At 32.6% G+C, this 21,181-nt stretch overlaps 2 protein-coding genes across 2 annotated transcripts; both read left to right on the forward strand.

Annotated features, from left to right (window-relative positions):
- The first annotated feature begins 6,411 nt into the window (after positions 1-6,411).
- On the forward strand, positions 6,412-9,697 carry LOC11442047 (transcription factor bHLH25). Its single transcript, XM_003597925.3, has 4 exons — positions 6,412-6,545; positions 6,650-6,871; positions 9,021-9,383; positions 9,476-9,697. The coding sequence occupies exons 1-4, from the start codon at positions 6,522-6,524 to the stop codon at positions 9,554-9,556; spliced, it is 690 nt and encodes a 229-aa protein (XP_003597973.1). The 5' UTR covers positions 6,412-6,521; the 3' UTR covers positions 9,557-9,697.
- Positions 9,698-13,964: 4,267 nt separating this feature from the next.
- LOC11430704 (transcription factor bHLH18) lies at positions 13,965-17,452 on the forward strand. Its single transcript, XM_003597924.3, has 4 exons — positions 13,965-14,126; positions 14,292-14,753; positions 16,149-16,520; positions 17,187-17,452. The coding sequence occupies exons 1-4, from the start codon at positions 14,091-14,093 to the stop codon at positions 17,262-17,264; spliced, it is 948 nt and encodes a 315-aa protein (XP_003597972.1). The 5' UTR covers positions 13,965-14,090; the 3' UTR covers positions 17,265-17,452.
- The last annotated feature ends 3,729 nt before the right edge of the window (positions 17,453-21,181 follow it).

Genomic DNA, 21,181 nt, shown 5'->3' on the forward strand with positions numbered 1-21,181 from the left:
TCTTACCACACCTCTCATGCCCTAGATTGAACATCTAGAGCGTGACCGATGTGGTCCGATAGGGAAAAGCTGATAGCCGGTGGTCAAACAAATTTTTGACAGACTCTAATAACACCTTAGAATTTGTGAGTAAGTTTTACACAATCTTACAAAATCGGTTTGTAAGATAAGGACAATGCTTGCATAATATAACAACAAGCTTTTTTCTTTAAAAAAATAAAAAAAATAACACGCTTTTGAGCTTGTCAAAAGAAATTGATTGTATACAAAAAGCATAAATTAAAGTGCGAGAAAAATGAACATTGTAAAATACATTACAGTTTTGTCAAAAAAATACATTACAGAAGCATATGAATCAAAGTGCGAGAAAAATAATAATACTAGTAAAGCTTTTTATTATAAATAAAAAAAAAATAGTAGCAAAGCTATTACATATAAAACAAATTTAAAAGCATATATAGGAGTACCGTAAAAACATTTTTTAACTTAATTAATTGTTATGCTTATTTAAGGCAATAACATCTATATCCTATGCAATACACCTCTTTAGGATGGGTGCACATATTATCTGGACAATCCACTATTGTTTGGCAGTTGGGAACAACTCTTTTTTTATAAAGAAGTGGATGGATCATGGGAATACCTGTGATGTAAAATAAGGATAAATGAATATTACTAGAAGAAACATAAATAATAAACTTGAATTTGGAATTATTGTAAAAAATAACTTACAGTTGCATGTTACAACCAAAACTAGGGAGATAATGATGATCAAAGAAGAAATAAATTTCTGAATTTGACCCATATTTTTTGTCTCGTTGATTTGGATGTAAAAAACAAAAACTATTTGATCACTTTATAAGTAAAACACCCCGTGTTTTGTTAATTTAAATTAAATTATTTTAGCTCTTTTTAGGTTTGCAAGAAACCATTTGTATAATTAAAATTGTTATCAAATGTCTCTTGGATACATTGGCATGTCACGTTTATCTATAAAGCTCACTCAATTGATAACGTTACTGTAGTAAATATCTCATATAAATTTTTTGGTGACATCAAAATTTATTCTTTTTTAAACTAAATCTTTGTTGAAAACAATTATTTCACTTTTAGAAAGCCTTTCATGATAGACAAAGGGGAAAATACCAAAAGAGATGTATTAGCGTTGAGCGATGAAAAATGTATTTGTAGAACAATACATCAAAGAGGTGACAACATATTTATTTGTAAATTAAATGTATATTATAGGATCAAAGATGTTTAATTTTTTTAAGGAAGGTTCAAGGTTTTTGATTGTTGCTACAAAATTATAATATTAAATTTAATCCATATAAAAATATTTAAATTTTATGAGTTGAACAGATGATGTGTTGTCTAGTGTATGTATTTGTATCAACATGTTAAGAGTTTCACAATTTATAAGATAAGACTTAGAAATGAGTTTATATATGCGAGTCATTTCTCATTTTGCAATTCGATTTTATAAGAATGAGTTAAACACAATATAAATATATAATATCGTATCAAAGTATATTCAATACTAGTTATGCTACCCACTATTGTAATACACTATATTTTATTTAAATTATAATAACATATGCCTTATTTTATTTATTTGAGTGTTATCTGTGGGTTGACTTTGAAGTATTTAATTGATTTAGAAGTTGTCAATTTTTGTTAATTATTCATAGGTAGGGTTATAAATAGTAAACCAGCTAAATTGGCGAGCTTATAAATTGGGTTTCCTTTATTACTAGGTAAAAAAATTATTTTGGAGATGCACCTCCCTTTTCTCTATCCTCACACCAAACCATTCTATAAGAAATCTTAATTGTCTATTTTTATTTATTTTGAATAATAACTAAGAACTTGCAAGATTTGATCATGATGTCTTTCTTCTTCTGCAACACAATTACTATAGAACTAGGAAATGTATCCTAATATGGGCTGCCATTGTGTCTCCATAAATAGACCCCCTGTTCATCCTCAGGTATAACATGTAGCGAGATAGTTTGTGGTTTAGAGTGTTGGAACCAAGGTTTGGAGAAGATAGCCTTTTTGTTCATAAGGATGGTGGGAGGGGTTCGATGTGGTGGCATAATTTAGTAAGTAATTAATGGCTGAGGTGTTGGTACAACTGTAGGGAGTTGGATTGACGATAACCGTGTGTGTAAGATGTGTGATGGTAACTCTTTTCTATTTTAGTGGGATCCTTGGATGGAAGGGGTGACTTTGAAATATAGGTTCAGCCGCCTTTTTGAGCTTTCTGATAACAAGATGACAACGATGGCTGAAATGGAGCACTTAGGGTGAGGTGAGAGTATAGAGGCTTGGAAGTGACACATGCCTTTACGAGCATGGGAGGAGGAGCAGCTGAGGGAGTGTAGTGCATGTTTGAATTCAATTATTTTGCAGGATGATATTACTGACATGTGACGGTGGAATCTTCACACTTCAAAATCTTACACCGTCAACAGTGCCTGCAATCTACTCCAACAACCTTCTACTCACCATGTCAATGTCGATGACATGCATGTTTCTTGGAAGACAAATGCACCTCTCAAAGTCAATCTTTTTGTGTAGTGCCATCTTCTCAATCGCTTACCAACAAACGACAATTTGATAAAGAGAAGGGGTGCTTCAGGTTACTTCTCAACGATGTGTGTGGGGCTGTGGGAATCTAGAGGACGCCGCTCATCTATTTCTTCATTGGAACTTTTTCTGTCAAATTTGGTTAGCTGTATACGATTGGTTAGGCTTTGTCATGGTTACTCCGCTTAACATTTCAGATCATATAGCTCGGTTTGGTTCCTTTGGTGGTTTTTCTAAACGAAAGAAAGACATTACTCGTTTAGTTTGGTTTTCTTCAGCTTAGATCTTATGAAAAGAAAGAAATGCCAAAATCTTCAAGAATTCACATAATTTTATTCATCACTTGCTTGACGACGTTAAGGCTCAACCTTTTAATTGGTTGAAAGCGAAGTATAAAATTTTTACTTTTAACTAGGGTCAATCCTTTAAATTTCTTGTAACGATTCTTTTATTTTCATTCACATGCATGTACACTGAAACCTAACATTTGCCTATATATATAATCTATGTCTAGTTAAAATGAAGTACCGGGGGTACCATTGATGATGAACGTGAATCATTGAAACGTTACGTGGATAGTTATTTTCAGATTTGAATGATTCCTGTCAATGAAATTAGTGTGCAGTCACATTATTGTCATCTAGAAATTGAGCAGCAGTGGTACTTTGCTTGGTAAAAGGCAACATTACATTGGCCATGCCATCCACCAATGCAGGTGTAGTGTCACTATCATACAGACTGTGCCATACTGCTTTCTAAAATCAAATTCTTTTATTTGCACGTTGTTTTTTTTCTTCCCATTTTCTTAATTTTAGTATGAATTTTTCCCCAGTTTTAACTTACTACATTCTTTAAATTTGATCAATAGGTGTTTAAAATAACTCGTTTAATTTTTTTAACAAAAATATTTTCTTAAGAATATAGTAATATAGTATATCTATCGATTGTTTGCTTGAAGGTATTGAAGGTGTTAAACTTCAATGGAATTGAGTCAAATATAAGAGTCTCAATTTGGATTAACATTAGTGGTGTGTTCAACTATGATGATACTTAACTCCATGATAATAGGTACCTATTTATTTATAGGAAAATGTTATTTCTCTAGAAAAATAGCATCAAGAATTTTTTAAGATACAGTTGGGAAATTTTAATTGCATGATTTAATTGTTTACTTCCTATTTTTCAGTCATACCTCCTTGAATTGTGGCAAATAGTGCATTGTGATTGCTCTTTATTCTTGAAGAATTATTGATGTTATTTTTCTAGAGATATAGCACTGCTCTTATTTATTTTGAAAGAGAAAATAGATACCCATTAGACACCATAATTTGAAGGAAATTCAACGCTTATTAAAATGTAACGCTTATTAAAAAACTTTAAACGAGTGATGTGTACATATTAGACCTATTTAAGTAAAAAAAATCATGAATTTCTCCATTATGAGTGCTCTAGCAATTGTGTGAAATAATGTTCTTGCTGGGCATTTCATGGTGGTGTAAGAACAAGTTTTTTGTTTTGTTTTAAGAGATGTGATTGTTGTTATTTTTCTTCCAACACTTAGATGAGCACTCGTGTTCATTTATCGTTTTTTTTTTTTTTTTTTTTTTGCATTTTGTACTGCGTTTAAAAAAGATGAATAAATATATATTTATGGTGAGAGGAATACATGATCCGTTAGATTGGTCAATGATAATAAACTTTTAGTCATATAAATCTGCATATAACTTCATCATTCCTTCTGAGGTTGAAAAGCAGTATTTGTAAAATATCATTCACATCTCTCAAGCAAAAAATAAAATGTCAATAAGGCTTTCATTCCAATTTCCAGAATTTGCATCAATCATCATATTAACATTGGAATTACTCGTGGGGTAAATGTTGGGAGTTGAAATAATTGGAATAATATGATATCAAATTGAAATCAAAGAACCATCACCAATACTCTAAGAGTGTGTTTGAATGGGGTAATTAAGAAATTTTGAAGAATTCTAGGTAATTCAAATGATTCAATTCAATCGCTTTCATTCCTAAATATTATTGTTTGGATGAAGTAATAAAAGAAAAATTTGTCATCATTTTTGGACAACTTTTATAAATTTGATTTTTTTGGGCCAAATTTGAAAAATAAAATTAGGGGTCAATTTTCAAAAATTTGAGGGCTCAAATTATAATTTTTGGAAAAATTTGAGGGGTCAATTTGCAATTTTTATAAATTTATTGGGGTCAATTTGAAAATTTTGTAAAATTTGAGAACCAAAGTGCAAAATTTGAAAGATTATAACAAGGAAGAATTTTGAAATTCTTAACTTTTAGGTGTCATTTGAAATTCTCTAAATTTAACTTGAACAAAATACTTCATAAATTTCCATCATTTTGAAAATTCTTCAAATTCTTATCCAAACAATGGAATTCACTTTAAAGTAGTTAAATTCCCTCAAAACATTATATTCCCTCAAAACATTCCCTCATTCAAACACACTCTAATGGTATCCTTCCTTCAATAAAATTCGAGATGTTCAAATGGTATGCCACACATATTAGAGAAAGAAGGAAAGGAAGAGAAGAAAGCTACACAAGAACCCTACATGAACTCTAGCTTACTTGAAGTACAAGTTACTTAATATAGCTTAGCTTACTAATTGAGATTAGCATGTAATTAGGAGCTTTGTATTCATATAAATACTTTATGTACTTGCTTTTCCATCTATGAAAAATGAGAGTTTATTCATTTTACACTTTCCATAATGACAAAACTAGAATTATGTACCATGACGATAGAAACCAAATGATTAGGGTTGATTAACAAATTCCAACCTTATTTTCCCAACATTACCAAGTTGAAACCATGAATGCTCCGAAAGTCCATCCCTCCTCATCCTTTCTCCATCGTAAATTTTTCGTACCTCATCCACGTGGTATTTTTTCTACCTTCTCATTTTGCACCCCACCAAAAAGAATTAAGCATCCTCTCAATCTCATACACTCGATAACTTTTGTACCTTTTCCTTTGTACATTATGAACTTAACCAACTAATATCTTGCTCATACGACTTAGTTGAAGGAAATAATTCAATGTTGTGGCTAATTGCCCATAAACTTATTAACATGAGTAGGTTGTCTCAATTGAAAAACAAAATTTGAGGGAATAATGTGGAGATCTTAACCATTGATACCCACATCATCAGTGGTTAATATCTACCCTTAATATTATTTGTTGGTAATGTGGAGATCAATGGTCAGTATCACAACATTATTCCCTCAACTTTTTTTTAGTACAATATTTCCTCAATTTTTTCTTTTCCAATTGAGACAATTCATTCTTTGATTGACACCCGTTGTCATGTTCTCCACATCTCTATTTCCAAGGGAGTAAATAGTTGTCAAAGTTTTTTTTTGCATTATCTCCTAATATAAGTGGTCATACGGTACTTTTGACTTGGTCAATACTATATTTCCTCCGTTTTTAAATATAAACAAATTTTATTTTTAGGTTCATTCAATTAATGATGTATGTGGTCCACATTATAAACCACATACATAATTAATTGAATAAACTTTAAAATTTGCTTATATTTAAAAATCGAGGAAGTAGTTTTTTGTGATCATAACTCATCTAAACTTCATAAGTGGTCATCTGTTTCACTTTTTTTTCTTGACAAATCAATTATGCTTCAGTTATTTGTGATACATACAGGTGGGTAAATATTCCCATTTTTTTTTTTTTGTGTAAATAAGAGGGAATCTAGCTATGAGGAAAAAACAAAATTGTTTGTACTATTTCACACATCATCAATGATAATAATGAAAACAAACGTACCCCATAAATACCTTTTTGCTTCCCATATTGTGTCTTCCTCTCCTTCACACACAATTATTTTTGATTTTTATGATAATTCTATCACCATAGAATCATCCGATAAAAACCTAACATGGAGAATTGGTTCTCTAATATGGTAATTAATTAATTGTTTAATTAACTAGCCATTTTATAATTAATTTCATTGTCAAAGTATATTATGATAATATTCTATGTCATTGTTGTGTTTAATATCTATAGGCTATGAAGGGTACTGATAACTCCTTCAATGAGAAGCATCCAACATTAATAGGACATTGTTCTAATTCAGTGCCTCATGCTGCTAATGCTACACATGGAAAGAATAAGAGAGTGAGAAGCTCATGGGAGATACAAGGTCATATAATGTCAGAGAGAAAAAGGAGACAAGAAATGGCAGAGAGATTCATACAACTTTCGGCTATGATACCTGGCTTGAAGAAGGTTAGTTCCTGCTTCTTCTTTAATATTCTATATATGCACCATTCTGTTTTTTGTAGATCAAAACATGGAAATACTAAATATAGATTAAACATGAGGTTTATTATATTAACTTTTTATAATGGATAGGTTTCTTTGTTTTATACTGTTTTAGTGGATATGCTTTTTTTGACAATATTTAATGGATATGCTTAACAATGTAAAAATACTTTACCAAGTAATTCAATTATATGTGTTATTTAGTAGTGATACATGGACACCATATCTTAAAAAATGTGATGAATTCAATTGGGTACAAGCTTAATTTAGTGCCGGGCCAAAATTGTGGTTAATTTAATTTCAATGTTAATTATTTAATCAACTAAATTAATCACATTTTTGCATGTGAGTAACCAGGTATTCCAAGTGTATGAAAAAGTAGGTGTCCGTAAAATATTTTTGTATTTAGAGATGAAGCAAGACCCAAAATACATTGATAAGCTAAAAAGGTACAATGAAAAGAATGGGATATAAGACCAAACCCTCAAAAAGAGCTAACAAAATCGTAAATTGTAAAACCTAATCTATTTCTAATATAGTCGTCTCTAATTTGGTTAGGCAACTGAAACCACCAAGCATAAGAACTCAAACTTAAACGAAGATTAGCAAGCTAATCAGCACGTTGATTTACTGCTCTGTAAATGTGAATAGAATGAAATAGAAGGACGTAGAGGAAATGAAATAGAGACAATTCTCTCATCTGTTCTTCAATCAACGGCCACGGGACAACCTTAGAAGACTTGAAAGCCAAGAAAACAAGCATATTTCTCATGAGCACTCTATGCTGCATTCGTAGCACCAATGAGTTCAGTATTAAGAACATTTGAGATCCCTAAATTGCAGGCAAAAGGACCTAAAAACTAAGAATTGCAATTTCAGAAAATGCCACCACAAACTGCGAGGGGCCTAAACTCCTCAAGAGGCACCATTAGGAGGCTCGATTTTAACATTGAAAGCTTTTAATATTACAAAGTCAGAAATTGAAGAGTTAGCAAACAAGTTATTATCATGGTCAAACTTTGTTATTGTAGTCAGAAATTGAGAAATATTTGTGTAATTTATTATGGTCTCACTTTGATACTACACGGTAAATTTTCAAGTGTCTGTTTTTCTTTTTAAATTATTAAAATTTATTTTTCCTTTATAAAGGTTTAATTGCTCTCTTGACCATATTGCTTCTTTGTGATTCTAGCCACCATTTTCTTTTTTGTGATATTTGATAGCTCCCTAGTGATAACTCAGTAAATTGACATTGAGGTGTCATCATTTTTATTAGGAAAATGTTACATAAACATCTTTTAATTGCATACACTCTTGTACATCCGATGTATTAGGAAGAGAGAAGAGAAGAAGAAAGAGAAAGTGTACTTGTGCGGGGTCCATATGGCCACATGTCAGATTTTTGTATGGGTGTCAAGGGATGTATTGCCACCTAAGGATGTTTATGTATCATAACTCTTTTTATTACTGTAACACCCAACTCTAATGGCTATCAGCTAACATGTTTTTTTTATTTAAAAATTAAAAACACCAAAAAAATGTCAAAAAGTTTGTAATCGTAATTAGTGATTTCATTCGTTCTCGTGCTTAGAGGTTGATTTTTGACATTTTTAATTTTAAAGAAAATTGATGCTAGTTATACGAGTTGGGTGTCATATCAATAAACAATATCTTCTGAGGTTAAATTTAGGAGGAAATTGAGAAGGGACTACCAAATTACAAATGATTTTTTTATTTTTTTATTAGGGGACATAATCTCTAAAGATGTCTTAAGTTTTAGGTGAGATAATTTTTACACTTTTATGGTTCGTTTGGACTGAGGGTTAGGATGAAAGGACTTACTTTTATTTTTTACATTACAAATAATGTAAAATGTATTTTTAAAATAAATTAAGTGTTTTTGAAGTATTATATGATCATTTATCATGTTGTTAATTCAATTTTTCAAAAACCATTTTATAATGTCTGTAATTTAAAATAAAATAAAAAAAGTAAGTCTTCTCCTCCCTTTTCTTTCTAAACCTTCCATCCAAACAGACCTTTTAAGTTTTAGATGAGATTCTTTATTGTGAGATTGATATATAACAATGTCATTAAATATATACTTGTATAGATAGACAAGGTTTCTGTACTTGGTGAAGCTATTAATTACGTGAAAGAACTTAAAGAACGCATATCAATGCTGGAGCAACAATATTATGAGAGGAATAAAAGTACCAAGTCCATAATCTCTATTAGAAAATTTCAATCTCATCCACTTAATGATAATTTGGATTCCAATCATGTGCTCCCTGAAGTAGAGGCCATTGGCATAGAATCAGAGAAGGAATTATTACTTATTAAAATCAACTGTGAGAAACGTGAAGGCATTTTGTTCAAACTATTGTCTATGCTGGAAAATATGCACCTCTATGTTTCCACCAGTAGTGTGCTTCCATTTGGGAAAAATACCCTCAACATTACCATCATTGCTAAGGTAATGTTTTTTTTTTTTGTTTCAATTATGAATACTTGTTTGAAATTTTGAAGCATTGATAAAATGTTAATTACATGGATTTTATGTGGCAGATGGGTGAGGAATACAGGATAACAATAGAAGAATTGATGACAAAGTTGAAACAAGATCTTTTGAAGTTATATGACATGTAACATGTGATTCATGCTAGTGTATCTAACAACTTATAGTTCTTAGAGTAGAGTTGTGAACCGAAAGGAAAACATGTAATAAGTAACATTGTGTTGTTGTGACTACTTTCATACTATGCTATCCGGTTTATATTCGATCTTTCAGAAATTGAATAAATCATCAATTTATTCTCTAAATTATCATTTTCTCTTTAATTTAGTCACAAAATATATAAATATAATAAGCAATCATTTAAGAATATAGAATTCATCAATGTGGGTAGAATCCAAATTAAGAATATAAAAATTCATCAATTTAATCTCCGACGTTTTAACAACTAAAACTAATGTTGTGTATGTCTTCAAATTGCAAAGTTGAAAAGCAGAGAAATCGTGACACGATTTCGGTATTGTCGAGAGCTGGTTTTTAGGGTGTCCAATCGTGACACAATTTTGGGAAATTGTGACACGATTTTTGGCTTGCTGGGCAAGATTTTCAGGATAAGGTTGGTCGTACCTTGAATCGTACGCATCAATCGTGGCACGATTGGGGAAAAACGTGACACGATTTTGACGCAGAAGACAGCTATATAAGTGTTCTTTGTAGATTTTGAAGGTGAGCTTGAAGAGAGAGAAACTTGGGAAATCAAAGGAAGCAACTTTAGGGTTTAGGGTCTTTGATTAGAGTTCTCTTGGGTTGGGAAACATTGTAAACACCTTGGTGAGTGAAAATCATTGAGTGTCTTGTTCATTGGTGAGATTGGGAAAAAAGGGTAGAAATTAGGGTTGTTCTTTGTGAACTTGTCAAAGCTAATTTCTTGTAACTCTTTTGTATCTCTTTGAAGAACTCATTGATAGTGGATTGGAGAGTTCAATCTCTCCTCCAGAGTAGGTCAAGTTTGGACCGAACTGGGTGAACAATCTTTGGTGTGTTTGTTTCTCTCTTCTCTCCTTTTATATTTTGCTTGTGATTTGTGCTTTTCACTTTGATTCCTAGATTAGATCTAGGTGCTGTTATTGTTGATTATTGCTTGTGTTCACTTTGATATTGGTTACTACTTTCCTTTGCTCCACACATCATAATTCGTATTGGTGTGATTTGAGACCGGAATTCACAACAACTAAATTGACAAATTTTATATAACTAAAACTAAATTCAAATGATAGTGATAATGTAGGACTAAATCGATGGTTTAATGTTTAAGAATCTATTACGTTGAGTTGATTCAAGAGGATTCCTCTTATACAGATTTGAGTAAACTCACAGATATCATCCTATCATAAACAATTTTATGGGTAAAGTTATAAAATCCACACAGACAAACAAAAAGATAGTCTATGACAACGCTTCATTAGATAGGCATTGTTATATTATCTTCTTTGACAATGTGTTTCTAAGAGTACTTATTTACTTTACGTGCTAGGAGAGCCTATTCTTTTGCAACGTTTACAATGCATATAGCAAAAAAATGTTGTCAATGGTTGACTTTGACAATGTTGATCAAAGCTAAAAAGCATTGTCAAGGGAGCTTAACAACATTTTTTTTTGAAGAAGAGCTTAACAACACTTATTTCACATGAAAAAGTTTTGTCATAACATACAATAACACATGTATACCAACGCTTTTAAGCGTTGTTAAAGTAGGCTAACATCATCGATAACTTTTTTTCTTTCAAGGAGTGGACTGGTTTGCCAGTAAGACGACAACTATTTTTGTATATATTTTTTTTGTATTCTTTCAGGCTATTACTTGCGACCTGTCCTCCAATAATAACCTACAAATTTGTCTTCTTCATAATGGCGGCTTAGACCGCTAGTAAATTAAAATTGCCTTCGCTTCTAAAATTAGTGAGGGTTTAGACAGTTAGTTATGTGATCATTTCGCCATTCTTTTTTTTAATTTTTGAAGGGTTTTTCTTTTTTACTGAGGGTTTAGACCGCTTGTAATAACTTATAGTCTAAAATCTGCCAAGAATGCTTTTCTAGGTGGTCTATAATTCTTGTAGTGCCAAGTTTGGATTGCTAGATATATTTCTTTCGCTTGTGGGGGTAATACATTCAACTTTACACACATAGTTGTTGAGTTGGCAGTCGAGTCACGCTTAACTTCCTTATTGCTAGTTTTGTAATTGTTCATATGAATAGTAGAAACTAAATATTGGTCCGTATAGGTTATCTTATTGATTTCTCTCTGGTTTCAAGTTGGTTGTATTTATGTTGGCATAAATGGATGCATGTGCCGGATTTTTCAGTCTCAAACTTTGTGAGGTTGGCCATCAATTTCAACCTGATAAAAGTAGTATGATAATCAATCAAGTGAGAAATATGGGGTAGCAAGCAATTATAATGTCTTTTACTCTTGCAAAAAAAAAGTGATGCGATGACTAGTGTTGTCTCACCCTTAAAGGTATATAAGAAAACGTGGGAAGGAAAGGAAACACCGAGAGCGAACAATAATAATACGACAATTTTTTCTCACCAAACAAATCCAATTTTTTTTTCTTCATCATTCTGTAACAATCAATAACTTTGTTTTTGTCTAGTATAAAAATTCACCTTTGTAAAGTGAAAAAATTAGATGTCTGGTGTTCGAAGTCCGACCTTACTTGCTTGTATTATGTAATGTTTTTAAGCTAAGCTCATGAGAATATGATTGATAACTTTATCCTTCAAGTTTTTGGTGAAATATATGAAAAAGCTTACCTCCAAAAGATGGTATCGGGACTCCTGATTCCCGGTAGTTAAAAAATTGTGGTACTCACGTATTTGGCACGCATTCAGGTCATTGGATCAAAATCAGGCTAAGTTCAATACTTTTTTATTTTAAAATAAATTAAAATTGTATTAAAATCCAGACATATAATCATGATCCCACGAGAGCAAATGTGCCAAATACGTAAATGCGATAAAAAAAAATTAAAGTTGAGAATATGATTTCATTCCTTTTATTAGAGATAATTTTATTCAAGACACTATCAAATATGATATATAGACATCTCTCTCAATAGAGATTCGTACTCTGATTCATGACATTGTATATAAGAGATTATAGTTCAACATGTTTGTTTAACATCTACTCCATTTTGAATACTACAGTCAGACCTACGATTATACTTGGATGTAAAATCTCAAATAATTGCCTCATTTTAAATGTGATAATTGCCTTATTATTATTCCTCAAGTTTATGGTCTCAATGCATTTTAAATGCCTCATTTTTACTAAATAGTATAAATCTCAAATAATTTGTATTATAAGTACCAAAACACGTATAGAAAAGTATGTGAAATATCATATCAACTTTTATACATTTTTTCACTCTATTACCAGTTCTGGAAATGAAGCATTGTGTAAACGTGACCATGTTGAATGTCCTTTCCAAATTGAAAAGCTTCGTTCACATGTTTTTGGTCAGGAGACTTTACTCGTGGCCTCTGAGCTGCTGGTAAGATATGCGTCCTTTTCTGTTTAGGGACCAAATCAATCGTCTTTTTCTCTTCAGCTTTCACACTTTCTCATTCTTCCCTTTTTGGTTCTCTAAATTCTTTGTTTCATTCACATAATAATCATTTTTATTACAATCAACTGTAGTCAGTTAGCATTTATTACTGTATATTCCAATCATACTAGATCGTGAATATAAATAATTTTAGAATTATTTGTACTAATAATGTGAGAATTATTACTAGTAACTCTAACATGAGCGTTACTAGTAATAAATTAAATTCGAATAATATTGGTTACCCACCTGTGTTTTCTGCCCAATTCCTTTTGAAAATCGCCTCATGTATTTCCACAACCAACTGTCAGCATGACACGTTGGCTTTCGTGATTTCTTGGGATGGTTTTTGTCGCGGTGTACAACAGTATTGAATAAATTATGTTTCTCAATCAGATAAACCTCTAAGCTCTTGTGGAACCCTCAATAACTTGAGCGTTGGAGCCAATCATCCTTTTTATGGATCGTCGCCATCCTACACTACATTCGAGTAACTCCAACTGTTGTCTTTAGCTTCACTTAGGATCACAAACATGATTTTCTTCATTTTCACTTCTCTTTTTCTTATACTAAATGATACAAAAGAGAAAAAAAAAAACAATTTATTTCTTTGTTCTTTCTCGCTTGTTTCTTTCTTCTAAACATATTCTTTTCCATTGCCTAACAAAATTCTAGAAGTCTCTACATCTACATGATGGTATGCATGATGCCATTGATTCCTACCAATACCATGTCTCATCTCAATCGGACCTCAAGTCACCTGACCCACATTGTATACGGGCCACATATTGGGGCGACCTAATGTTTGGCAATACGGTCCACAATTACAATAATTGTTTTTTTTTTTTTTTGTTGACAAATTATTACAATAATTGTTGTAAAATTAAATAAAAATGTCCATTATAGTACATTGCATTTATATATATCAGTCGAAAGTAATTAATATTGGATCGTATTTCACGATTCTTTGTCTGTTCTTTCTTCTCCCTTATCCCCCTTAGCTTCATTCATCCAGTGAAGTCGACACATCACAGAACAGAACAGAACACATTTTCTTCTGATGGAGCAAACATGGGAAAATTGGCCTCTTCATTCGGTAATAACACTAGCTACACATATAATTATTTCTCATAAGTTATACTTTATGTTTTTTTATAAATCCTAAATCATTATGATCAACAAAAAAAAAATGTTATGTATCATTTATATTTTCTCATAAACCTTGTTTTAACTTTTTAACTAACTGTCATTATTACAATAGGAAATGGTTGATGTAGAGAATATGCAAGGGCAATATTGTCATCAAACAAGTACTGATGATGAAGAAGAGTTCTTGAGAGACATAATTCTTCAGCAACCTGTTACATATTCTGGAAGCAGTTTATCATCTTCTAGTGAGATGGACGGTTCAGATAGCTCGGGGAAAAAACTTCATCTTTTATCAACACCATCCACTCCAAGGACATTCATTCTCTCTTTTGATAAATCTACCATAATACCAGCTACTACTACACCAGAATCAGAAGAAGTACCAAGAACAAAGAGTAGAAGTAATAATAATAAGAGGAGTTTGGAACCAAAAGCAAAAGCTAGTAACCAAACTGGAAAGAAGAGTAGAAGTGGTTCTCAGTGTTTGGATCACATTATGGCTGAGAGAAAAAGAAGATTGGAACTATCACAAAAGTTCATTGCACTTTCAGCTACTATTCCTGGCTTGAAGAAGGTAATAGTTAAATTAAACTTGTCATTTTCATTTAATATTTACTTGCATATTTGTTTTTATCAAATAACCTAGAAATTGGAAATTTACTTAAGATAAATAAGCGGAAAATCTAAAGTTCAAACTTCAGTATTTATATATCGCAATGTCTTTGTCAACTGAGATATTCTGCTGTAACCAAATTGTATTTGTGTTATTATTGATCTCTGATAATTGTTTATTTTACCATTTTATTATTATATACCGTATGCATTCTGCTAAACTCTGTTTCAACAGAGATACTGTCATTATCATTCTGAGAGAAACTATTATTTTATAATTATTGTTTGATGATAAAGAAAATAAGATAATAAAATTATCAAGATCAACTTTGTATTGTTGAAATTAAATATTAGTACAATTTATTATGAACTCAGAGTTTGAAAATATAATACTGAAAAACAATTATGATTATGAAACACAGATATAAATATAGACACCAAACATGACACTGTTAATAATTTAAAAAAAAATTATATAATTTAATGTAATTATATATATGTCGGTGTTGATATCGAATACAACACGTGTCCGACATTAGAAGACATCTAATTTAAAGAGTGTCTATGCTTCATAGGTCCGAGAACAAAAAGTCTTCCCATTGATACTCACACTTGTGAATTGTGATGAGCAGCGAGCGGTGCTGCCGATGACACGGGATCTTGACATTTCCAAGATATCACTCAGAACAGAACAAAATATTATAATCCATATTCAAATGCAATTCAAGAGAATCCAAATCTTATAGAGATAGGGTCAATTTGATACTAGATACTCTATATTATTATAAGTGGCTCGAGTAAGTATCACGTAGTTGTAAGAATAATTTTTTTTTATTTTTTTTTGGTGAAATATACTACCATCCATGCCTTACATACATAGAGAAAAAAAAAGATGAGTTAATTAAAATTGATGTTATATCGGATTACCATATTTTAATGTATAAATATGATATTTAAAAGTTTAAGTAAATCGTACTGTTACTAGAAATAGTAAAAGTCTACCGTTTACTATAAATAAATAAAAGATGAATTTGTAAAAAAAACTCAAATAAAAAAAATTAAGACGACAAAACAAATAATGGTGCACTAAGACGAGAAGAAAACCAACGTCAAACTTAGATGAAATTGTGAACAAGTTTACAAAACAAAATTAAGACGACAAAACAAACGATATCGTATCAATTAGATGACAAAAATAAAAATAAAAATAAAAATGTTACGATAACATGATGATAAGAAAAAACAATATATTTACTTTTGGGTATATGTGATATTGACTTCTTTTCTTTTGCGACGTACTAATTATCTTAAAGTATCATTAACATACTGAATTGATTATGCATAAATTAATTAATAGATGGACAAGACCTCTATACTTGGTGAAGCAATCAATTATGTGAAAATACTTCAAGAACGTGTGAAGGAGTTAGAGGAACGGAACAAGAGGAACAACGAATCAACAATAATCCACAAAAGTGATTTGTGTTCAAATGAACATAACAACACCTCAAATGACACAAATTCTGATCAGGATTGTTGTAAATCATCACTGCCTGATGTCAAAGCAAGAGTGTTGGAAAATGAAGTACTCATTGAGATCCATTGTGAGAAGGAAAATGGCATTGAGATCAAAATATTGAATTTGCTTGAAAATCTTCATCTTATTGTCACTGCCAGCAGTGTATTTCCTTTTGGGAATTCAACTCTTGGCTTCACTATTGTTGCTCAGGTACGTACGCATTGCAAGACTTTCATCAGACAAGTTTATGATTCTATAAACTTTTAATAACCATCCTTTAATTGTTAAAGATTCTCTTTCTAATTGAAGTAGTGTAATCAATTATTTTAAAGTTTATAAAATGCATTACTCAATATAAAACTTCTTAGCATGACCCTAAATATATTTATCGTTAAAACGATCTATTATAAAATTTTGTCATTTTAAAGATAAGTAGTGGTGTCAAATCTTGAAAGATTCCTGAAAATAAGTTGATCAACCCCTCAAGTTGCTCTATCTACCCTCAAGTTGCTCAACCCCTGAAAATAAGTTGATCACGAGTTAGGTTAGACTAAAAAAAATGATATGGTCGAAACTTATGATAGATTTATGCGATCGGGAGTTATGGCCCGATACATGCAACGAACTTTTAAACAACTTGAGAGACTGATAAAACAATTGCCATGACTTGGAGTATTTGAAAACTAACAAACATGCTAATAGTATTACAACTGAGGGCCCTTGGAGCGTACGATGATAAATAAAATAACATTTATTAAAGTATGGTTTCAACAAGGTTGGTGAAAAAATTAAGAGCCATGAAATATGACATGACATGATTGTAAGGTAAAATTTATTACAATTTGTTTTGCATTGCAATAACATGATGTCTTGCAGATGGGTGACGAGTACAAAATGAAGGTGAATGATCTGGTGAAAACCCTACAGCAAGTGCTTCTGAATATGAGGAGTTGAGAACCAGCAAAACCGATCCGTACTAGTGTATCAAGCAGGCTTTTTTCTTTCTTTTTTTATGTAACAAATTAATGAAGAAAATTGTGAATGAACTTGAACACCATCTTTTTAATCCAAAATAATCGAGAAAAACTTGTATAAGTTTTGTAAGAGAAAGGAATTATATATATATCAGTATTACAAAATAATCGTTATAGAAATAGTTATTAGATATATAAACCTATGCAACTTTTTTATGTAAAAATTTGAAATGTGGGATTCAGTTTAAAGGAAAGTAAAATATATTTAAAATTGACATTTGTTTTCAGTTTAGGAATAGGTTCAGAACATAAATATCCAATTATGATTATGTTTCGTTCCATCCTCAAATACGCAACATGTTCTGAGGTATTGTCTACTTTAGATCGTTAAATAAGTTATCACGGTTTTGTTCTTTATAAAAGAGGTTTTGTTGAGTTGAGGAGTGTGTGTGTTATGTTTAAACTATCCATGATCTTGTTTCCTAAGCAATGTTGGACTTTAAGATGTATTAGAATAGTTGCCCCAAGTCGAGGCTAGCCAAGTGAGATCTCGTGAGTTCTCTCTCCAATGAAGTCGTCAATGTTTCATTTAACCCTCAAGTAGCTAAGTGACATGGAGAACGCGTGCCTATTAAATTGAACTTCTCACTTGCTCTTCTACGTTAAGTGAAATCTTCTTGACATAGCATATTGTGACATGGAGAACGCGTGTCTGACCACGAGATACTGTATTAGTTTATTTTTATCATTTTAAAATTATTTATGATATAAAATAATTAGTATATTTTGTTATTTTTATGAAAATTATTTTCTTTTTCTATGATATATATATAGCATTTTGCATAAATAAATAGAAGCCAATATTTAAATAAAAAACTCAAATTAAAAGAAAAACCACGATAGACGGACAATATCAGTACTCTCTCTTTGTTCTGTGCTAGACAAAATTAGCTAGCTCTCATTCAACATATGATGAAGTGTGTGTGTTTTTTGTCAATTAGTTTGGTGTTCACGAAATGTAAACACAAGATAATTACAACAGGTGAGCTGCTCAGTGAAACATCCTAGGTGGAGTCTCAAGAGCACTATTAAGAAGTAAATGAATAATACATTGTTTTCACCATCTGGAATCTCTTCTCTCAAACATCTAAGTGTCCCCCTTTAATAGTCATCAAAGTGTTGGTTTAATGGGCCTTTCTCTGATCATTCAAAGCCCATTAAGTTGTGATCCAGAGCCTCCCATTGGTTGTCTGCTTTCTGTACAGCCACGCGTGGAATAGGGTGCAACTTATCCGTACCAGGCGCGTGGAGTCGAGACGCGCTGATCATCCGTACATGACACATGGTATAAAGTGAAAATGAGATGAGCTGGCTGGCCTGACTTGAACAGTCAATCCAGTGTTGACTGAAGACGAGCTGAGCTGGCTGGCATGACTTAAACAATCTGAGCTGGCTGGCCTGATTTGAACAATCAAACCAGTGTTGACTGAAGATGAGCTGAGCTGGCTGGCCTGACTTGAACAACCAAGTAGAATGGTCTATCCATGCCAGTCCACAGTCCACCAAGCGTCAAGCCTGTTAAGGTGTCCACAGTCCACCAAGCGTCAAGGCTGTTAAGGTGTAGACGTTTGTTCTTTATTCGATTGACCCATACTAGTCCATAGTCCACCAAGCGTCAAGCCTGTTAAGGTGTAGACGTTTGTTCTTTATTCGGTCGATTACAACAATGCTTTTAAGTTTTTTCCGCATCTGACTGACCTCTCCTATCGAGGTGTGTTAGACATCCTTCCTTGCGAAGAAGGAGAGTTTGCTTGTGATTCTCCACTTGACGAGAGGACAAATTATTTTACCTAGGTGTATGATTGTTTTTTCAAAAAGTGGGAGATTTGGTTACTCTTCATCAACTTTCAATGTAAGATCCTCAAAACCCTCAATGTAGCTCATACACATCTTCATCCGAATTCATGGGCCTTCTTCGTTACTTTGAGGTTATTGGTGGCAGAGTCGGTTTTTCTCCGTTCTTTAGTTTTTATCTTGTGAAAGAAAAGAAACTTAATTTACTGATTGTTCATAAGTAACTTCTATCACTAATCATGTATCCGACTTATATTCACTCAAGTCTTGAAGGTGTGGCTCTACTCGACCACCCTTATTAAGACGTCAAGGAGAGTCTCTAACAGATCTCTCCCTATAATGTAAGTTCTTCTAAGGGTCGGGTCTACACTAATACTCGCTCAGGTCTTGAAGGTGTGGCTCTACTCGACCACCCTTATTAAGACGTCAATAAGAGTCTCTAACGGATCTCTCCCTATACCATAAGTTCTTCTGAGGGTTGGGTCTACACCGATACTCGCTCAGGTCTTGGAGGTATGGCTCTACTTGGCCACCCATATTAAGACGTCAAGGAGAGTCTCTAACGGATCCACCCATATTAAGACGTTAAGGAGAGTCTCTAACGGATCTCTCCCTATAACGTAAGTTCTTCTGAGGGTCGGGTTTACACCGATACTCAGTCAAGGAGAGTCTCTAATGGATCTCTCCCTATAACGTATATTTGAAGCTCACACACTACCTCTAGCAGCTGAGCTAGTTGGGGATTGGCGTCGTCTTCCAGATCGGATCCGGACGAGGTCCGGGTTGGTCTACGTCCTACCATGATGATAGGTTTGTTGAAAAAGGAGCTAGGTCGTTGAAAAGTTTTACCATAGCCCCACGGTGGGCGCCAATGTTCACGTATGTAAACACAAGATAATTACAACAGGTGAGCTGCTCAGTGAAACATCCTAGGTGGAGTCTCAAGAGCACTCTTAAGAAGTAAATGAATAATACATTGTTTTCACCATTTGGAATCTCTTCTCTCAAACATCTAAGAGTCCCCCTTTAATAGTCATCAAAGTGTTGGTTTAATGGGCCTTTCTCTGATCATTCAAAGCCCATTAAGTTGTGATCCAGAGCCTCCCATTGGTTGTCTGCTTTCTGTACAGCCATGCGTGGAATAAGGTGCAACTCATCCGTACCAGGCGCGTGGAGTCGAGACGCGCTGATCATCCTTACATGACACATAGTATAAAGTGAAGATGAGATGAGCTGGCTGGCCTAACTTGAACAGTCAAACCAATGTTGACTGAAGACGAGCTGAGCTAATCAAACCAGTGTTGACTGAAGACGAGCTGAGCTGGCTGGCCTATCTTGAACAATCTGAGCTGGCTGGCCTGATTTGAACGATCAAACCAATGTTGATTGAAGACGAGCTGAGTTGGCCTGATTTGAACAATCAAATCAGTGTTGACTGAAGACGAGCTGAGCTGGCTGGCCTCACTTGAACAACCAAGTAGAATGGTTTATCCATGTCAGTCCACCAAACGTCAAGCCTGTTAAGACGTAGACGTTTGTTCTTTATTCGGTTGACCCATATCAGTCAACTTGGTGATTAGAATTCACTTTTTTTTTAAGGTGAATTAGTGGGGTGTTTGAGGTTCGAACCCCGACCGCTACATATAACAATGTTTGTCCCTGCTAACTGGGCTATACTCGTAGGGACATGATGAAGTGTGTATAATTGTATATAAGAATACCGTCAAAAAAATATAAGAGTAGATGAATAAAATAGTAAAAGATCACTTTCATGTTAACTAGAGTTTCTATATTGAAAACCAATTAATCTAAGAGTATGACAATGTTAAATATCTTGAGAACAATTTTGTCTTTAGTGTTGTTCGAATTGGTTTAAAGTAAATCATATCAGGTTCACACAAAAAATAAAAACCGTATAAAAAAATGTATAGAAAGGTAGTCACTGTATGTGCAATTCTGCCACACAAAAGGATAATGAAGCTGTGGCACATAAATTTACCATAAATAGAAAGAAACAAAGCAAAATTAATATAGGATAAACGT

Source organism: Medicago truncatula, chromosome 2 (assembly GCF_003473485.1).
Source record: "Medicago truncatula cultivar Jemalong A17 chromosome 2, MtrunA17r5.0-ANR, whole genome shotgun sequence".
In the NCBI taxonomy this organism is placed as follows: Eukaryota; Viridiplantae; Streptophyta; class Magnoliopsida; order Fabales; family Fabaceae; genus Medicago; species Medicago truncatula.